This window comes from Syngnathus acus, chromosome 9 (assembly GCF_901709675.1).
Source record: "Syngnathus acus chromosome 9, fSynAcu1.2, whole genome shotgun sequence".
NCBI classification, from domain to species: domain Eukaryota; kingdom Metazoa; phylum Chordata; class Actinopteri; order Syngnathiformes; family Syngnathidae; genus Syngnathus; species Syngnathus acus.
This window is the reverse complement of record NC_051094.1, coordinates 13,044,424-13,065,121: the sequence shown is the minus strand read 5'-3', so window position 1 is coordinate 13,065,121 and position 20,698 is coordinate 13,044,424. Positions and strand designations below refer to the sequence as shown.

The 20,698-nt window shown below is 40.7% G+C and overlaps 1 protein-coding gene across 9 annotated transcripts in view; it reads right to left on the bottom strand.

The window, feature by feature from the left end:
- fbrsl1 (fibrosin-like 1) overlaps positions 1-20,698 on the bottom strand; it is a 223,067-nt gene that overhangs the window by 79,709 nt on the left and 122,660 nt on the right. For all 9 annotated transcript variants that reach the window (XM_037257811.1, XM_037257806.1, XM_037257812.1 and 6 more), the window contains one exon: positions 14,446-14,475. In XM_037257811.1, the coding sequence (XP_037113706.1) occupies positions 14,446-14,475 (30 nt within the window). The remainder of the gene's footprint in view (positions 1-14,445; positions 14,476-20,698) is intronic.

Genomic DNA, 20,698 nt, shown 5'->3' with positions numbered 1-20,698 from the left:
CCATGCAGCTCATAATCAATGCGGATGTTATTTTTGTGTACAACCTCTCATTCGCTGACAGCTTTCAGAACAAAAGACAGGTTGAACGGAGATAGAAAAGTCTTGTAGTCTCTAAGAGGTTTTCAAGTTTCAAAAGCAACACAGCCGTACAGAGCGATTCTGATGTTTTTGTAACAAATTCAATGTTGTACTGTATACATATAAAAGATAAAAAAAGTGAAACATTCAACACAGTTCTTTTATAAAGAGCCTGTTCAATGACTTCACATTCAGTGGCTGCTTCTCATTTAGCCTTTTAACTGTGCTTTTAAATTGGACAATAGTATCCCAAGGACACAGCGCCTTGACTGTCGGTGTCCTTAGAGCCTATTAAATGTGGTATTTACCAATCCACCTTGCGAAAAACACCAGCATTTAAGTTGTATTCGCGTCTGAAAAACGCTAAAGGAACTGCTTTCAAAAATATGCCTTGTCTGGCATGGTCAAAGGACAATTTGTCTTCTATTTAGTTTGTAATTGAAAGATGTAGTCTGACTGGTGTACCTGAAGTCTTCAGTACAGTCATGAAAACTATTATATTTTGGAAAAAAAAAAGTATATTTTAGAGTGAATCTGAAATAAAGTATAAAGTGAAGTGAGGCCTTTCATTTAGAAGAGAAACACATTAAAATTCTCAAGTTTTATCAAATTAAACCACTTCCTAACCACTTCCTTACTTCCATTCATCGTATTTGTCACTGATGGATCTTTGATTGCCTTTTAACTCTGTGAGTCGCTTTCAAACAGCTTTGTGCGAGTAACTTGTGCAGTGAGCTGGAGGCCTGTCACACACAGGCTACATGAGAATCTGTCAATTTAGTCCCTTTGGCAAAAGATTTAAGTGGACCCTCTTTATTTTGTTTCATTCCCTTCACGAGTTGGGATCTGAAGGAGGGAGCTGGGTCAGTGGAAGCACAGCAGCCTTTTGTGGCCAATGTGGTGGGTCCAAATGTATAATTAAGTAACAAGAGTAATCAGTGCAAGGGCTCAGTGGCCAAGATCTCTCAAAGGTGGAGTGGTGAAGCAGAGAGCCTCTGTGCCTTGTGAGGCATTCAATTTTGCAAAGAAAAGGAATGGCGCTTGCTTTACTGGAATTAAGTGTATATACGTCTATATATGAAAAAATTAATACTGCGCAGGTAATTCACAACATGGGATAAAACCGCATGCTAGAATTACAGACTGACAGACTGTTTACGCGTTTTGGTGAATGCTGTTGTTTTTAGTTTACAGAGAATGTCAGTCTCTGTTATACTATTGAAAATAAAATCCTGGTCCAAACTCATTCTTATTTTGGTGTACGAGTTCTTACAACAGGTTTCTACTCTGATTGAAGAGTTTTCTGTGCAAAAAAACAAAAATCTTTATACTGGTGCTTTGTCGAAAGATCTTTACCAAAGACAATTGAGCATCCAAGAGCATAATTGCCTCAGGTCTCTTCAATTCATTCTCCATTCAGACTAGTTTGTGGGCAAATTAATTGCCAGATTTTTCTACACAACTTAAGGAAGGGAATCAAAATTTTAATTCACAATTTTTTAAATCTACAATTATTCTCTGGTGTTTATTCATAACTCTAAGTAACACATTCAAAATCTTGTTCTTGACCAAATTTCTTTCTGAGTCCCAAGGACATAATGTACATGAGATGATGCATCTTCCATTGCCCACCTTGTCTAAGCTAACCTCCACCACTGAAGACAAGTTGAAACTTTAGTGAGGTATGTACGGTATTCACTAGGTGAAAGCTAAAAGACCGATCCCAACAGGGGTTAGAGACATGTAGCGGGGAAACACAACACTGATAAGAACAGGCAAGGAGGGTGGTGTAGAGATGAAGGGATGATTGTGTGGAAGTGGTGTTTGAGTTGTTTTCCCATCGCTTTGCGCAATTGACTTGTAGAACTATTTGCCATGGCTGAGAATAACATAATAAGCCCCAAACACATTTGATTGTCCCCTGCTTGAGTGACAGATGGGAAACACAATTTACCAAAGACATTCATAAACATATCCATGAGCAATGTGTGGACATTGTTCAAATGGGCATGTTATTGTAGGTGGCTCGTTAATTGTGCAAGTGTACAATGTTACAGGGTACAGATACATAAATACATACAAATTGCACATCCTGTATATACTGGGACCAGATTCAGTCTCATAAAACCCTCTTGCGCACACATTACCTCAGATTCACTCTCCCATCAGCCAGTACATCAGATAGATGCATTTGATATTTGCGCAACTTTGAACACTTTGCAGACAAGAGAATTATTACGCCAGTAAATCTGATTATAATCATGTCTTGACCTAGGCAGGCCCTGATCCCAATCTGTGGACAGTTTTTCTGCCAGGTTTTGACAGACGTGTAGAGTGAAGTGCAACCAACAAACTATCAAACAAACAAATCCCATAAAATTATTCAGGCCAGAGAGTGAATGCTACAAATCCCAAACAAAATATGAAGCAAAAAGAAACAAAAAAGAAAAATATGCATAACAGAAAGAGTTAGAACTGACAGCAAATGTCTTACTGATCATTGGGTCTTGAGAATATGGTAAAAAGCCACTATCGTTCAGGCGAGGTAAACACAGGCGAAAAACAAACGCAAATCAGCGTGATAACTGGTGCCAATGTACAATCCACAAAATGAGAGGGGACACCGCAAAACAAACCAAAAAACAAACGCAACAAAAAATGATCACGACGTATTAGGGATGGGAGGCGACAACTCCCACAAGACAGATGTTGCAATGCTCTTTCAATTGTTCCATGGTTAAAAAAACATCAGCACTGCTAAAGCACAAAAGCTTCGTTTAAGTATGGCAGTCTCCGTCACTTTTACAGTTGTTGGCAACAGTTTGCAATATGTAAAAGATTTTACTCAAAGATTATAAACTTACGACATAATGCGCATGCAACATGCACATCAACAGCAAGTTCAATATTCTAGAGCAGGCATATCAAACTCATTTTTGTCGCGAGCTGCATCGTAGTCATAGTTTCCTTTGGAGGGCCATTCTGACTTTCAATTGAAATAAATGTATGAACATCTCATATTATATACAATATAGTCTACACCACAAACTGATGACCAACTAGTTTTGAAATCAGAGACTTGTAAAAACTGTTCACATTTTCAAAAAGATGAATGGTAATAAAAGAAACTAGCGAAAACATCTCTTTTTTTTTTAAAGTGAAGACAATTTGTAATTGTAGTATTGACACAAAGTCGATGCAAAATTTGTCTTTGCGGCCCAAACATAATTACACACCAAATTCGGCTCACGGGGCGGAGTTTGACACCCCTGTTCTAGGACAAATGTGCAATTTACCGCCCACTATTTGAGATCTTAGTAAATAAGGGCAAATGTCAACAATTAGAAGACATATGTCCAGGTTGATAAATAACAGTATTTCTGTTTGTAAGGAAGAGCATCCTAACAAGCCCAGACCTCCCTGAGTGAATGTGGACTGAGATAATAGTCTATTTGGAGGAAGGGTTTGGTTTTAGGAGAGCAACAATTTGCTACAGCAATTTCCCACCTGTGGACACAGAAATGCAGAAAACTTGGCTGTGGCCACTGAGAGATGTCTCTGTAAAGTCCAAAAAATCAGACTGAAAAGTTGGATCCATGTGAGAGAGAATGTTTGAAAGGAATGTATTATAACAGCAATAACAGTAATGCAACCATGTGAGTCGGAGACAAACATCTTAAAACGAGCAAAGCGCCTATAATCGTCCAGTAAAAACAGAATTCAAAAACAAGTGGTTGCACTTGACTCCATTAGTTGTGAAAGCACAAGTAAGCAATGAGACTTGCTAACAGTATCACATCTGTCTCAGCCATCTGACCTTTGACCTCATTGGTAAACTGCATAGAAAGATATAATTAAAGTGGGGTGAGTATAGCAGCTCCTAGATTTAGAAAATATTGATGCCGGTAAGGAGGCAAAATGGAGCACTAGTTAGCACATCCGCCTCACAGTTCAGAGGCGCAAGGTTCGATTCCAGATCTGGCTTTCACGTGTGAGCTAATGAAGGATAAAGACGTTTCCAACATGGAAATTATTTTAAAGTGCAGAATACAACTCAGCATCCTCTTCAGAAACCATATTTGATCAGGGGACCTCAGACTGGCTCTGCAAACAGAGCAATGGCTTCAATACAAAGAAAAATGCTTTTTGTATTACCCAGACACACATTGGCCTCTGGTTTGAAGCTGACAAACTTAAGGCAAGTATCAATGGAGGCCATGTAAATCAAGTCAATTGGGGATAGATATAGTCCTGACCTGAGGCCAAACAAACAGACATTAACATTACCCAGAGTCCCTGTAAACAGCTCTGAGATCTGGCAGCAATCTGCTTGACTTCCGTGCAAAATATGTGGTCAGGAGGCAGGAGAGTGTACGCCTGGATTGACAAGAATAGTGGCCGAGCTAAACGTGAACGTCTTACTTACTTTCGCTTACTCCACTTAAGTAAAACACTGTCTTTTCATTTCCAAGATAAAATCCCTGAGCACTCACTGCGGTGGAGTGGGAACATCGGCTGGGCTGCAGGTGTGATCCTTAGAGGAGTTTAACAAAAGAAAAAACAGACTGTAATAGCAGATGTATGAGGGAGCTGGGAAAATCTTTTTCGCTCAGAGACAGGGGAAAATGGCAAGAATCTCTGAAGGCATGGGAATTTGGAAGCGTACAATGAATAAAGCTGAGGATAGAGGGAAAAGAATGCAAGTAAGAAAAAGAAAATTGTGATTTATGTGTTTTGTATGTATTTGTATCTGCCTGCAGCTTTGTCCCCTTCAGATGTGAACGCTCTCACAGTTGCACATGTGCTAGTCTTAGCAGCTCCCACTGTTTTGACATGGCCCCAGGCCTAGTGCTGTAGCCAGACACCGGGCATTGGAAATTTAAGTCGGGCATAGGAGAAATTAGGCGAGGAGGCAAGGAAATGGGATGTTGACTTGAACTGGCCCTGGGGGCAGCTGAGAGAGTGTCCCTGCACAGCTTCGCTGGATGCCTGACAGTTTGATGGAGTGAGTGGAGGGTACCCTGCGGCCCAAGCTGCCGTCTACAGCTCAGATGTAGCCCAGCAAGAAACATATTGAGCCTCCGGGCATCGCTCTGTACTGCTACTACCCTCATTGCTCTCTCTCTCACTCTGTGCTACTTCAACTGGCTCTCTCGTTCTCAATGATTCTGTGATGCCAATGTAGGCAGAGAAGTGAGCTCACAATTAAAATCACATTTTCACCAAGCAGTACACTTCAGTTAATCCCTACCCTGACATGGTTCGGTTTCCACCACAGGGTGAGTACAGGTAGTGTGATAGGTGTTTTAAGATCTATAAGTAGTGTAACGTCACACCAAAACAAAAGCATAATCTCCCAATGAATTCTGTGAAGATAAGGTACAGTTTTCAAACCATAAAACCCGGGCATTGAATACTACAGTGGCAAGCAAAGAGAAGTGCATCCCAACAGATTTGTTGTAAATCAATTTTTGTCAAATATTTCCACAAATTAGGCTCCAGTGCACCCACGATCCTCGTGAGAATAAGCGGTTTGGACAATGGATGGAGATTCGGACAAACAGGCGTCAATGGGCACTACAGCTACCAGCTCAGTGGCCTAGTGGTAGAGTGTCCGCCCTGAGACTGGAAGGTTGTGGGTTCAAACCCCGGCCGGGTCATACCAAAGACTATAGAAATGGGACCCATTGCCTCCCTGCTTGGCACTCAGCATTAAGGGTTGGAATTGGGGGGTTAGATCACCAACTGATTCCCGAGCGCGGCACCGCTGCTGCTCACTGCTCCCCTCTCCCCCAGGGGATGGATTAAAATCACACGGGGATGGGTTAAATGCAGAGGACAAATTTCACCACACCCAGGTGTGTGTGTGACGATCATTGGGACTTTAATCTTTAATCTTTTTTTTTACAGTCAATGAAACTACAGAGTGCAATTTTTTTAGATATATATAAATAAATGAATAAATAAATAAATAAGAAGGGTGGCTCGGTGGCGCACTGTTAGGAGGGTGCGAGTTCGATTCCACCTCCGGCCCTCCCTGTGTGGAGTTTGCATGTTCTCCCCATGCCCGCGTGGGTTTTCTCCGGGCACTCCGGTTTCCTCCCACATCCCAAAAACATGCTTGGTAGGCCGATTGAAGACTCCAAATTGTCCCTAGGTGTGAGTGCGAGTGCAAATGGTTGTTTGTCTCTGTGTGCCCTGCGATTGGCTGCCAACCGGTTCAGGGTGTCCCCCGCCTACTGCCCGATGACGGCTGGGATAGGCTCCAGCACACCCACGACCCCCGTGGGGACTAAGTGGTTCAGAAAATGGATGGATGGATAAATAAATAAGAAAGGCAGTTTACAAGAATTCAACCACAGGTGACCTTTTACAAAATTGGTTTTCTAGATTAGAAAGATTTTAACAAAGCTTCATTTTCAAAGGAGGTGCACTCATTTACGGTATATATTGCACTATATGTACTCGGTAAGGTTTTCTACATAATTTCTTTTGTCACAAGCAAATTACGATTCGAGTTCCACCTATTTGTTACTGTACCACCACCCCAATATAGTGGTTAAAGTTTGCTTATTGTCAATGAAAACACAGAGAAAGAGCACACTGTCTTAAAATGAATCAAATGGTACATATACATGATATGATAGGTAACTATCAATACATGCACATACAAACACTCTCTTCTGTAAAAAGTGTAAAAAACCAACCCTTCCCATTCAACGTTTTGACTCACAAAAATGTATGCTTCTTGATTACTCCCCTTTTTGTTCGTAAAATGATGAGCACTACAGATGCTGTGTGCTGAGCTCGGCCAGCACATGGGAGGAAAGAAAGAGGAGAGGGAGGTGTTGGGAGGCAGAAGGGGAGTCAGGCGGTTGGCAGGCTGTAGTTGTAATGAAAAGAATCTGGCGGTGGCCCACTGCGCGCTGGTCATGAGAAGCATGTGTCGCCGGGGGGGCTCTACCGCTAATTTAAGGGGGCAGCCAAGCATTTCACGCTAGGCTTGTCATCAGGCTAGAGGGGGCCTCATACTGGGCGACAGCAATTGTGAGGGTATGTAGGTAGTTTGGGGAGTTGGTTTGAGGAAACCAGCAGAAAGGTCCACTTACCAGCACCCCCTCCGTTGTACCTCCTGCCTGCACTCGGCAATGATCAAACACCATCATGGGGATGGTGGGGAATTACAAATGAGTAACCTGTGGCAATGGCAACGGACTCATCTTGCCTTCCTGTTCACTTCCCTCCAAAGATTGCTCTGTACTCATTTTCAAGCAAGACTTGATCTGAGTTAACATGGAATCACTATCGTGAATGTTTGTTGATATGTTTTATTGAGTCAGCTGGACTAGGCAACAGCTTCCCGTGAACCCGCATAGTGTGTTGTATGAACAATGGATGGATGGATATGATAAAATAAAAACAAATTTGAGCATTCTAAACTATTTGAACATCGGGATAAATAAATTAATAGTTTTAAAAACTCCCAAGTGATGCCATGAAATTTGCCACAAAGGTAAATGTGGTTCCTCTAACAAGCTATGCAATAAGAATATATCAATAAAGGTCAATATAATATTTAGTAATTATCAGAATAACATTGTTGATACAGTTTAAAAATAAAAAATAGGACATTTTAATTTGGTAGATATCTCATTAATTGCAAGCAGGCCCAAGTGTTCATCACGTGAATGATAGTGATCTACAAGCACGATTTTGTCAATAAGTCCCTTGCAGCTTCTCTGAAAGGTCTTACAAAAAATCAGGCACATGTTTGGCCAGCCCCACTGGAAATCCAAAACTATTTATATTTTATGAGTGAGTAAAAAGATGGAAATGTTCATGGAAATCTTGTGGAAGAAGAACTGCTACTTTCTAAGAAAAAAAGTTACTGTCTCGAATTAAACAGGAAACTTGAAGATGCATGTGAGACCAGACAAAGAGTGAGAGGAGGAGTTTGAGGGATGAAGGTAGTGTTGAAAAGTGAATGGTGGTTGGTAGATGAGGGGAAGATTAACACACTGTGTGAGGAGTTTGTTGCCTCTGGAACAAGCCTCCACATGACACAAACTGGAAATGATATGAAGCAGAGCGAGGAAGACAGAGAGCTCTGTAGAGCGAAAGAAGAGAGAGGCAGCCACAATGCACATCTTCAGGCTGTGAATAATTTAGAGGAGCACTGGGGAGATGAGATGAAGATAAACACAAAACACTGGCAGCGTTTGACCTGGAGCTGGAGCTACATCAGTGCACATCACAGAGTGGAAAGCTTTCTCCGTCTTCTTCCCTTAGTGTGCATCCCTTTTCTTGGGGTTCCTCTTCATCTGCCTTCCTTTGTGGCAGCGGGAAAACAGCTGAATGCTATTCTAGTTTCACCTCACATTCGATGAAACTCAACAGGATGGTTGACAACTCTTTCCTCAAGGTTCTCTTTTTTTTTCTGGACATGGCAAAACAGTTTGAAGCCCTCTTGCACAAAATGTATTCAATACATGCAGGGACAGAAAGCAGTTTAGGTCCGGATTTGTCTGGCTCAAACTAATTTAAAAAAATCCAATCAAAATGTTTTGCTTTGCTGTCTGCAGCCAAGTTCACTAATGTTGAGGCATACAGGATCCACACCGAACACCTAATAATTTCTCAAAATCATTGAAAATGAATGAAAATGGGAAAAAAGTGCCTGTACGAAAATTGTAAAGGTCATGTTAAGGGAAATAAGTGATGTTAATTTATTTCTAGTATTGCATAATTTACACAAGATACACCATTGGAAAACAAAGCAAAAAAAACAAACAAATGAGGTTGTTTTTAGACCCAACTTCCTGGATGGGTCCAATATTTAAGCCAACATTTTTAATGGTGTAATGCAAGTTCGACTGGACCACTACTATGACAGACAAGCACAACTTATTACTGTGGTTGGAGAGCTGATCACCTCTTAAGGGGCGCTTTTTATTAGTGTACAAATAATTTTAGGAATAAACATGGGATGAGCGCTAATGTCTACAGCAATGTTTCCCAACCACTGTGCCGTGGTGCGTTTGCGGACTGACGGATCCCAGCATGTAGTTCAACCGGAGAACCTGGATTGTTCATTTTCACCAATATAAAATACACAGTCAAGTCGTGACACCTTGAATGTGATCACCACTCAGCTGCTGCCAGAACAGCAGAGCGTCTTTTAGCGTGACTTTGTTCTTATTGTCGCAATATTTATAGAGCTAGTCTAAAACACTCGTGTTAATTCTTTTGGATTTCAATCACAATCACTTTCAATTGTTTATTCCTTACACTGTCTAAAGTCTTTTTAAAACACTGTCACTTTTATTAAAAAAAAAATACAATTTAAAAAAAATATAGTATATTCTTTTATTTATATTCAATTATTTCACTCTCCATTTATGTACATATATAGGAATAGGACTTTGTTTGTACAGCACGTTCACAATGTCTTTTTGTTGTAATATAACTAATTTTAATATAGAAGCTGGTGTAACACCAAACAGATTTTTGTTGGCGGTGTGCCCTGAGTTTTTTTCCAAGGAAAAGGTGTGCACTGGTCTACAGTAACAAATAAGCATGTTATTTGGGAAGAGCAGGTTCATGATCAAGGTGAAGCTGCCAACTAAAGAAGATTTTTAACATGGTAACGAGCCCCCCCCCCACCCACACACACCTATCTTTGCTCCACCATTCTCTCACTCCTTTTGCTCAGTCTGTGTGGCTCATATTATTGGGATGTTCCTTGTTTGTAAATGTGCCAAGTTGTGTGCACCAGTGCGGGCTGTCTATTATAAGCGGGCCTTTGGGGGCAGCCTTTCCATATGGCGCCACATATGGCACTCAGCAGCATCAATTAATGTTGTTATGATAATGATTTTTATGAGCTATGCTTTCACTGCATTGCTGTCTTGACTAATCCTTACTGTTTCTTCTTTTTACCACTGCAGGTTCTTCAAGCTGCTTTTCTTTCCTTTCCTCAGATGCTCAACAATTTAGCCCTTGAACAGCAAGGAATGTAAAAATGCCCAAAGCCTTCCTTTTATAACACCAAATTCACATTTAAACAATTGCCAAACTATTGCTTTTTTTATGGCTTTTCTCTGTAACACATTTTCAAGGTGTCACATGGTTCTGATTTCTAAAGACTTAGTTCTCCACATTGTTTGAAGACTTTATGTGGCCATATTAGGCCAGCGCATGGCCCATTAGTGTCGACATTAGGCGTACATTTATGCATAAAGCAATCTGTAGGAATATAAGATTCGGAATCAGGAAGTTTTCGCCCCACCGTTCCTTTGGTGAGGGATCTGACAAGAAACTTAGCAAAAAGCTCAGTTTAAAAAGCTCCCAGCCACACTAGACTTGTCAACGACACCACAATTAGAGACGAGATCACTGGCGGTTAGCGGCGAGAAACAGTGAGCAACTCTTTCGTTTGAGGAAAACACTCAAAGCAAGGTTTTAAAATGATTTCAGATTTCTAATCACTCTCAGGATAAAAGGCCTTGGTGTGTACGTTTGTATCCGCATAGGGAGTTTCCCTTGCCATTTCTCTGCTTCTGATTTTTATTGTTTTTTTTTTCCTTTTTCTTTCCAGCAGGCAGGCAAGCTGGCAGGCAGCACTGTTTGAAGGTGCAGTCAGAAGCGAGTGTGGGCCTGATGCTTTGTAGTAATATTTCCAGCAGCACAATCTCATTACTCTTTGACGTGGGAGATGCATGCAGGGGCGGATTGTCATTTCATGCTGTCAAAAGTTCCGTGAGGGGAACTGGCAATGGGAATAGAACTTCAATGACCTGCATGTTTCGTGCTCATTGAGACTGAATATATTAGGCCAAATACCACACACAGAATGCAATGGACCTGATGCTTGAGAATGCTTGTAAAATGAATATTCAGTCCCCCAAGAGTGAGGGATTTCTCTCATCTGGTAACTCAGACAATGGATCTATTTCACCGCCTCCTGAACTTGTTAGTGTAGCTTTGGGCCTAATTAACACAAATTGGAGTGAGTCATAGATTTGCAAGTCTCAAGTCATTGAAGTTCAAGGTTGCAAACATTTGCAATCTTTGTGATTGAAGGAAATTTTGAACATTTTTGGTGAATATTTGTGACTTTCAACGAACCCTGACGAGAACACATTTACTGCCTTCGAAACCTCACAATTGTTTGCCGCTCAGTGGGATAGCAGCGTACTTATAAATTACTGGCCCATATCAAACCCAGAGTCCTAGAATTGTTGTATGACAACATCTCTTACTGACAATCCACTGTCTAATTAGGCTTTAGGGCACACCACAGCACTAAGACAGCTGTGAGCCAGGTGACATGTTAAATCTGCTCAAACTTTAATTAGGTCAGCTAAAACTCTGCAAAGTGTCTTACCACATTTATGCAGATGACACTCAAATCTAGGTGCAATTGATGGCAGATGAACATGAGCCTGAGGAATCACTCTGTTAGTGTATCAAACAGATTGGTCTTGGGATGCAGAAAACCATTTTGTCCAGCTAAACTCAGACAAAATTGAAAAATCATTGCATGTGACCTACAGAATCACGTAGAAAATTATATCAATTGCTTTGAAACTACTTCTCTCAAAATGGACAATTGTTAGATTAGGCCTCTTAATAATTAGATAGAGGACTTCCGTCCGTCCGTCCGTCCGTCCGTCCGTCCGTCCGTCCGTCCGTCCGTCCGTCCGTCCGTCCGTCCGTCCGTCCGTCCGTCCATCCATCCATCCATCCATCCATCCATCCATCCATCCATCCATTTCTTTGCATAGGGTTTGAATGATTGACAGGCTAGTCCTGGAATTATCACTGTCATTCCCAGATTGACAGGCAAATGCTCATCATCTCTAATCGATCTCACATGTATATATATTTTTCAACACAAACATAAAATGAACAACAATCAAGTCATTCAAGTCATCATGTCTCAAGTCAAGACTGCAGTCTTTAATTCCCAAAGTCCGATTTTAGTCTCAAGTGTTTCAGTTTTTGTCAAGTCACAAGTTATCAAAACAGTGCCTGGAGTTAATTCGCGTCCAAACCACAATGTCTTAAGACCACATCATTGTGTGTAAATCTTGCCTGTTAACAGGCAGCAAATACAGGTAGCTATGTTTTGAGAAGTGTAACAAAAATCCACTTGGGATAACTGGTAAGTCTCCCTGCCAATGAAAAAAAACAACTTGGGGTGTCCTTCCAGCTGGATTTCACCGAGTTTATTCAATGCAATAAAAGCTGTGCCCTGTTTAAGAAAGTGCCAAGCACTGACTGAAGGGCCTGGTTACCATGCAAACCCCAGTCTGTTGCTGAGGTGACTATCCCAAAGTGCTTCCTGGGTAATTTTCAAGGTCACTGGTTTGTGCACGCCTATGTGGTGCAGATGGGTCCACCCTCATTTAGAGCCCAGCAGGAGCGCTTTCATTATACCCGGTGAATGGCCTCATTCATCCACTTCACCTCCATTGGTCACACTGAGTCTCTTTAGAGCGCCTAGGACAAACTTTTCCCTCATTCTACTTCCTGATCTTCTGCGCACCACTCACCTCAGTCATGTTTAATCTTAGTTCTCGAGCATGTGCTGGTTGAAACTTTGGCATAAACCTTTGACAGCAAACCATTATTAATGGATGATTACATGACAGCATTTTCTAGGCAAGAATACTGCATATGTTTGGTTTTGAGGGTGAGAATTACTGTTCAGTAGGTTTGGATTGGACTGTTAATTTATTGGAAAATGTTCGCAGTTAATTCATCTTATTTCATCTAAATTATTCATCTTAGTAACATTAAAAAAATACAACTTTATGGGAAAAGTTTTGAGCAAGTTGGTTGAGAGAAAACTTGTGAGCCTTGACCTCAACCCCATCAAACATCTTCAGGATGGAAGTGAAGGCACTTTAATTTCCACGGGGAAATTAGATGTGGTTAAAAAAACTAAACTTGCAGTGTTTATCAACATTTTGTTCTAAGAAACTTGACAACTAATATTTTGTTGGGGAGGAAACTGAGAAGTGAGAAAAAAAACAACCCACAATGTTACAACTAATTCACATTGACTGTGGAACGGATGTGTTGTGGCCTCCTTACAGACCCCGTGAGAGAAAGAAACCATCTTGGCTAGGCGACCGCACTTTATCTTAGAGTCATCCAGTCTTCCCTCAAGCGTTTCCAATCAAATTCTAAAATGCTGCCGCTTGCCTCCTAACTGGAGCTCGTAAGAGGGAGCACAAAAAAAAACAATTCTGGCCTACCTACACTGGCTCCCAATAAATTTTAAAGTTCATTTTAAAATACTTCTATTTGTTTTCAAATCATTAAATGGCCTCACCTCAGGTAACCTCTCCGAGCTCCTCCACCCCTACGCATCTAAGAAAAAATACGGGTTTGGTGCAGATATCCAGACAGTGCAGTCGGTGTGCATTGCAGTCCGTACGGATTCCGTATGGACACCACAAGTGTCAGCGTCAATTACGCGTTATGGGGAGAATATGCAAACACGACAAAAAAAGAAACCTGGAAGTTGGGCAATCAGATGTATACCAACAAAACAGCAAAATGACAAAAGGATGCGTACTCATAACAACTGCGCTCTTGTGGTTGTTTTGCAATTAAGAACTATGAATTATCGGAAAATATGAAATTGCCATTAATGTATTGCAATTTTAAGAACATTTGCTGCACTGAGATACATGTCTTTCTTTAAAATTATGTTTTTTGGGGGAAACATTTTTGTATCAAAAGTGCTATTGGTTTCAGTACTTGGTATTGGTGACTACTCAACGATTCAGTACAAATACTGGTAATCGGTCTGAAACAAAAAAGTATCAAACATCCCAAATTGAAAGGTTCAAACGTATTTCATTAAAACTTTTCTAGGGGTCACTGATTAACCCTGAAATGGTTAGCAACATGTTTCAGTGTTATGATGAGGGTGACTAGTCCATATACTATGTACTTTCTATTCAAATTATTCTCTTTGGGTCTTTGATTTGCTCTAAAGGCATCAAGCAATTATTCCAGTTGAATTGTGCATCATTCTCCCCCTAAGGTACTGTACAACTGCAGCACTTAGCAAAGCCTGTGGGTCCACTACATTTTCCTTGCCTTTAAGTGAGTCCCAAGTTTGAGATGGTGCAAAGTGACTAATTGTCCTGGGTTGTTCATGTGCCAGGGATGAGATCTACTTTACCTGGTGACAGGGCCCACAGTTTTCTCACACTCACCTCCTGGCTCACTATCTTTCTCCTCCTTGCAGGAGATTTACCCACACTGCTTCTCAAACTACTGAGCTGTAAAATTGAGTTGAGGCTAGGCAAGATTCAAAATGAAACTTGGCATTGTGGACGCACTAACCTTGAGGAGGGTCACTGCTGCTGGCGGCACCTAAAGACATGGAAACAGAATATCAGCCATTTTGGATGGAACGGAAGGTAAAGATGAGGACGGAGGGAAGATCATAGTTGAAGAAGAAAAAAATAAAAAGACAGCTTGACCAAGCCCATCTAAATAAGCATGTGCGCACACATCTACAAATGTGTGACCATAATAAGAAAAGTAAATAGAATCATTATGTTTTCAAATAAGATCCACTCTCAAATGTAAACTCCCATTGTTATTCACTTCAAAAATTGCAGCCCAAGACTCGCAATTAAAACAATAATTGTAATGAAATAACAAAAACAAATATTTGCTGATGAAATGTACAATACATAGTATTTGACTAAAATGGTGTACTGTCATCACAGCCCCAATAAAACTAGCCACTGTAATGAAATAGAAGTGTGTACTGACCCTTGAATATAATGTGAACAATCAATTACTAGGAATCACAGACAGAGCTAAGGATTAGATGGTCTCAAATGGAGCATCAGTCCCACACACTATCATTTGCAGGAAAATTACTTCAGTAATGAAGAATCTAGGCCCATAAATCCTTGTGGCCTCACCTTCCTTCGCCGCCCAAGTCCCGATGGGGAGCTAGTAAAAAAACCCTTTAAAAAATTCATAGCGCAATTTTGCTCAAATCCCTCCCAGCAAGCACAATTATGGAACTTTCATCTCAATTGATTTATGTCCCCGGCTAGGAGCGGGAGGTGCATGGCTTAGAGGCGGGTGGGGCTCGAAAAAGGGAAGGGAAAAACAAGTGGTAAATCATTGTTTTTAAAAGGGAAGGACCAAGGTATTTGTCACTTTGAATGTGTGTGGGTTGCTTCCTGAATGACAGAGAGGTGTTTGCGTGGAAGAGAAAAGAGGGTAGGGAAAAGAGCGATTGGAAAGAGAGAGGGGCTGAAGACCTGAGCCGAGAGGGAGATGGTAAGCGGAATTCCATTTGATTAATAACACTAATCAAATTATACAGTGTTCCTCTGTGTCCTGAAATCTGGGGCCATAATGTCCTCTAATGGCGAGGTTCATGGAGCTAAACTTCAGAGGGAAAACACGGTGCTGACTGCTGCACGCTTTAATGAAGGCAGTAAAACATCCATTTCCAGAAGCATGAAATGAAAGGCAAGATTGTAGATGTGCACCCAGTGGCTCAGCAACTGCACAAAAATGGAAAGCTGTTAACACAAAAGACAGTGTGAGACGAGGGGAGGGGAGGAGTGGGGGGTGGCAAAGTCCTTGTAAAAAAATGAAGAAAAGCGGAAAGGGCAAGAATGCCAACAATAAAGGAATAGAACCAGAAAAATGATAAAGTGAGGTGCAGAAGCCAAGATTGCTAGACTTAGTCAGATAGCTGATTAAAGATGAACTGTCTGGTACACTTAGTGCAAGCAAAATGCATAACTATTCAGTCGCAGATGCACCTAACCTCAACGTTGTCCTCATACATCACAATTCCACTCCACATCCCTTTGTGTTATCCCGTCTGTCTTTCTATTCATCTGTGCATCCAGCCATCCCTTCATCCCTCCATCCATCATCTGTCTGGTGATGGGCTGTACACACAAGAAACCGCTGTCGGGTTTCTTTTGCCCACCCATCTATCATAATATTCAGTGAGCAAATTTGATTCTACCAAGAATGAGGTGACATACAATAGTTCCCTGACCTCGGCAACTGGCAATCTGTAGCAGGTTTTCTTAACATTTCCAGACATTATACCCAGATGCACTACGAATCCAGTAGGGCCAAGCCGGTATGTTTTTTTTTCTTGTGTAAAATAAGTGCCTTGGCTCCACAAGTTGGAAATCCCTCATCTAATTATCACTCTCCGAAATAAACACTTAAGTTATTAAGTAAGTCTACTATGGTGTACATAGCCTAAGATGTGTCATATTTGTTGAATTTCTTTTGGGTAGAGTTTTTCTTTCTACTTCCTGCAATTCAAATTTCAATTGCAATTCTTCTCCCCGTGTGTCACCGCAATTCAAAAACCAAATCGGAATGTAGGGTTCATTCTTAATTCAATTCTGAATTTCATACAACCCTGCAGGTCTGAACAAAACAAAATCATAATAATTCAAAAACTGGTTCAGATTGATGCTGCTGGAGTTCTTATTCACACCTGGCCACTGGACTACATCACACTAGTCCTAAAACCCTCCCTTCATATACTATGAATACATTTTAAAATGTTACTGTTAGTTTACAAATATCTGAATGGTATTGTACCAACATGTATTCAAGGCATTTTCATTGCCTGTGACCCTTCAGGTTGTTGTATGCAGCCTTAGTGAATGTTTCCAGAAGCAAAACCAACCAAAGTGACGTAGCATTTTCTTTCTATGTTCCTCAACTTTGGAACAAACATATAAATCCAGTGTTCATTGCTAGATGGTCATAATTTTAAAACATGATTTATCGTTTCATCTATATATGCAACCTACTTTCAGATTGGGATGTTATTTTGATGTTTTGTCATGTTTCTTGTTTTTAACCACCCCCCTCCCCCCTTTGTCATACACAGTAGGTTAGCCTTGCATTTGAATGTGCTCGCTATACAAAGAAAGTTGCCTTGCCTCGAATTGAAACATCTTTTGATTGTCAGCAATAAAAAAAAAAAGCCATTTGGGGAAAACAAAAGCAAACACATTTCATCCTTATATGGGTGTTGTCCTTATCACAACTGCATGGATCAAGATCCAAACAGCCTCCAACCGAGTTGGATATAAAAGTTTTTTCACTTTTCTTAGTAAGAAAAACTCACATTTGGTGGGCCTACCAAAAAAATTTAATCAGACACAATTACAGAGCCATCACAAAGAAATGTAATTGAATTGAAAGCTGACACAAGATATAACTACATTACAGCAGAGACATAGGGGGGTGGGAGGCACTCCTCTGGGACACGGCCTGTGGGGAGCTCATTACCGCCTAGCTTTGAATTATTGAGTGCTAAGGCAGTGACATTGATGAATAGAGGTAGGTGTCTAGCTGTAACACCTCAGCAAGTGTTTATCTCAACTTACAGCAACCTAAGATGTCTGAAGGAGGGATCTGCCGCGGCATGAATATTGCACAGAAAGAAGTTGTAATGGTTCATAATTGAAAGGGTTCAGGCCACGGTTAAAGTCTCAAAGAGTGGATCCTTCTTGCCCCTTCCATCTTTGCATTTCACAGAGGAAAAATACAGTGCTCTCTGGTTGTTTCCATTGAAACAACACCATCAACATCCCCAAGCCAGTCAGTGGAGCTTTGGTGGTTCTACCCCTGCACATTGAAAGTGTGCATCAAAAGCACACTTTTTGCGAAAATGTTTACATTCAAGCTTTGCCTTGATGAAAATGTACGCACAAATTTAGTCTGTCATCATCTTATTTTAGTCGTGGCAGCAGCAGCAGCAGCAGCAGCAGCAGCAGCAGCAGCAGCAGCAGCAGAGTGTGCGCAATTAAAAAAAAAAACTTTGGCAAGTGAGATATTTGGCAGGCTCATATATTCATCTAGTATATAAACCTTGGCGTAGAATTGAAGTGTCTAGAGGTGTATCTAATGGTTCTTTTGCTCAGCTACATGCAAAGTACCAAATGCAGTTGTAAAATGGATTCAGTGTTGACAACTTGGCAACCAAGCAAGCAATAGACCTACAAATCCTTCCTGAAGAACAAAATAATGACAGTTTTGAGTATGAGTGTATACATTTAGTCATGTCACAGAGACCACCGTCCAAAATGAAAATGGTAACTGCCAACTCCCGAGAAAGCTACACCTCCATAGCTTCTGCCACCAATCTCTATTATTCTTTTAACACACTTGTCTCTTTTCACAACCCTCCTGTTCGCTTTCTCACAAAATATGAGAACTCAATTAAGTCAGGCAAAATGAGGACGCGGGTGGGGGGCGGTGGCGGTGAAGAGCTTGGAGACAAAGGGAATAGAAGCGAAGGTAGCCTAAACGAGCTGCGTCGATCAGCGGCTTGGAAGCAGAGCACATGGGTGACTGTGCAAGTCCAGTCTTGACCCATTTTAATTCCTGTCTGCAGTTTAAACACGGAAGATGAACGAAGGGCTCGCCATTACAGAGGGGGATGTTGGGTAAACAGAGGTCAGAAGTGGAGGAAAAAACAAATACAATAAAGGGAAAATAAGTCAAGGAGAAGATAATTTAAAAACATGCTGACTCTCAGTCTTCAGCAAATTTACTACATAGACGCGGGTGGGGTTTCAAACATTTGTTTTACACGATTGGAAAAATAATCAATGATTAGTAAATTAAAAAAAAACTCATCTAGATCCACACAACTCAATCTATAAAACTATCCGAGTTTACCCAGACATAGGCTTTAAAATCTATATCTTTAGAATCACTGACAGAAGTGTAATCCCTGACAAAGTTCTTTTCCAAACTGTGACTGGTAGCCTGAAAAAGGCTGTCTGTGCTGCTTGGACCTCTGACCTCAACTCCTTTCTCAGATGTAATATAAAATGAAATAGTTTGTTGGGCAGTTGCAGGACAATAATGCCTGGGAATTTGAATTGTGACCTCGAAACCACTCTATTACAATGAGTTAAGTCAATGAATTACAATGAACACCGAACAAGGCCAAATTGTAGTAGCAGTCATTCGTAATGAGTTGCCTCTCACGGCAAAACAGACCTAATTCAGATCAGCTAATTTTTTTGTAAACATCATTGACACCCTCCTTCTTTTTTTTGTATTTGCATTTCTTATGCTGAAGAAAGAGAAGACGATGCTTGTATTTCCAAGTCATGGTTGTGACCTCTGATGTCAGATTTTGGCATGAGTTAATGTGCAGCTGAGACAACTGCCATCAGTCTTATGTGAGCTAAATCATGCTGCCTCATCCTTGCTACATTAGGTAGCGATGAGCCCACACAGCTCAGCTCATTTTGCGATAACCTTGCAGTGAAACTGGCGGAAAACCAGATCTTTGCATGCGTCACCTCGTTAGAGGTCGGCGGTTTAGACAGGCACACATTCAAAAATACGTGGTGAATTAAAGGGCTAAAAAGGTTACAAACACATTTCTAGTACAGCTGTTTTGTTCCAAATTTATGTCACGTTACAAAACTGCATCACTGTGGAAAAGTGAATTCAAGAAAAAACTGCAATCCAACCCTCATTGTTTGAATAACGACAGTAAAACACGACATAACCAAAAGCGACATATTACTTACTCTTGATGACTCCAATAGCTAGCCTTCCAGAAGAATCAGGGGCTTTAAAAATTGGTTAACCTGTCCCTTCATCTGACTTGCTGTCTGAACCGAATCAGCCGACTAAAAGCACAAGACTGTTGAGCAAAGTATGTGAAGTCAGTCATAAGACACCCTTGGTCAATGGATGATAGTGTTCCTCGTATTAGCCAAAATTAAAATTAGATCAATCTATAACAAACTAATAAAAAACAGATGACACTTTCCCTCATTTATGCCGACTATCTTCACAAAACCCCCAGTGAAGAATAAATTGCTCGTTATTCATGGAGTTTGCAAAAAGACGTTTTAAATGATGCGCCAGTATCTTTTTCATTTATGAAATGTGTCACAGTCAGAGATTTTATTTGTTTTTTTGCACATCTAGGATGTCCAATCGAATTTGAGTGTGAAGACAGCAGATAGTCTTGGTCATGATACTGATAAAATCTGAGGCAGTACAGGCATGGAAATGAATCAAGCACATAATTTATTGCTTGATGATGAATACATGTATTTGTCTTTTTCTTCTACACATCAGCTGACATGATTGCCTTTTTAAGCCTGGGGAAACTCATAAAAGACATCTAAGTCCAGTGTTTGGCACAAGTTTTTTTCCGATAAACTTTCTGATAAAGTTTTTCTTTTTCCGGATAACAAGACTTACACAACGGGACAACAAACATCATGGTTATTTAAGCCCCCACCTCTTGCAATTTGATGCATCTGGTAAATAATCCAAGAGAGTACGACAAGAGTAAAACAAGAGCAAGGCTGACAATGGACATTTTTTATCCTGAATGCAGTCATCATAGCTTCAACGTTAGCTATCTGTCCTGTTTTTTTTTTTTACTTAAACAAATTAGTAAACCATGAGAACCTTCAGTACTTCAGTACCTTGGTGTTAATTCAAATTTGGTCAACGGCAACATCTGAAATTGCACAGACAACAAAATTCATTCGTCATTATTTATGAAACTTAAATAATAACTGAAATAACTATTTGGCAT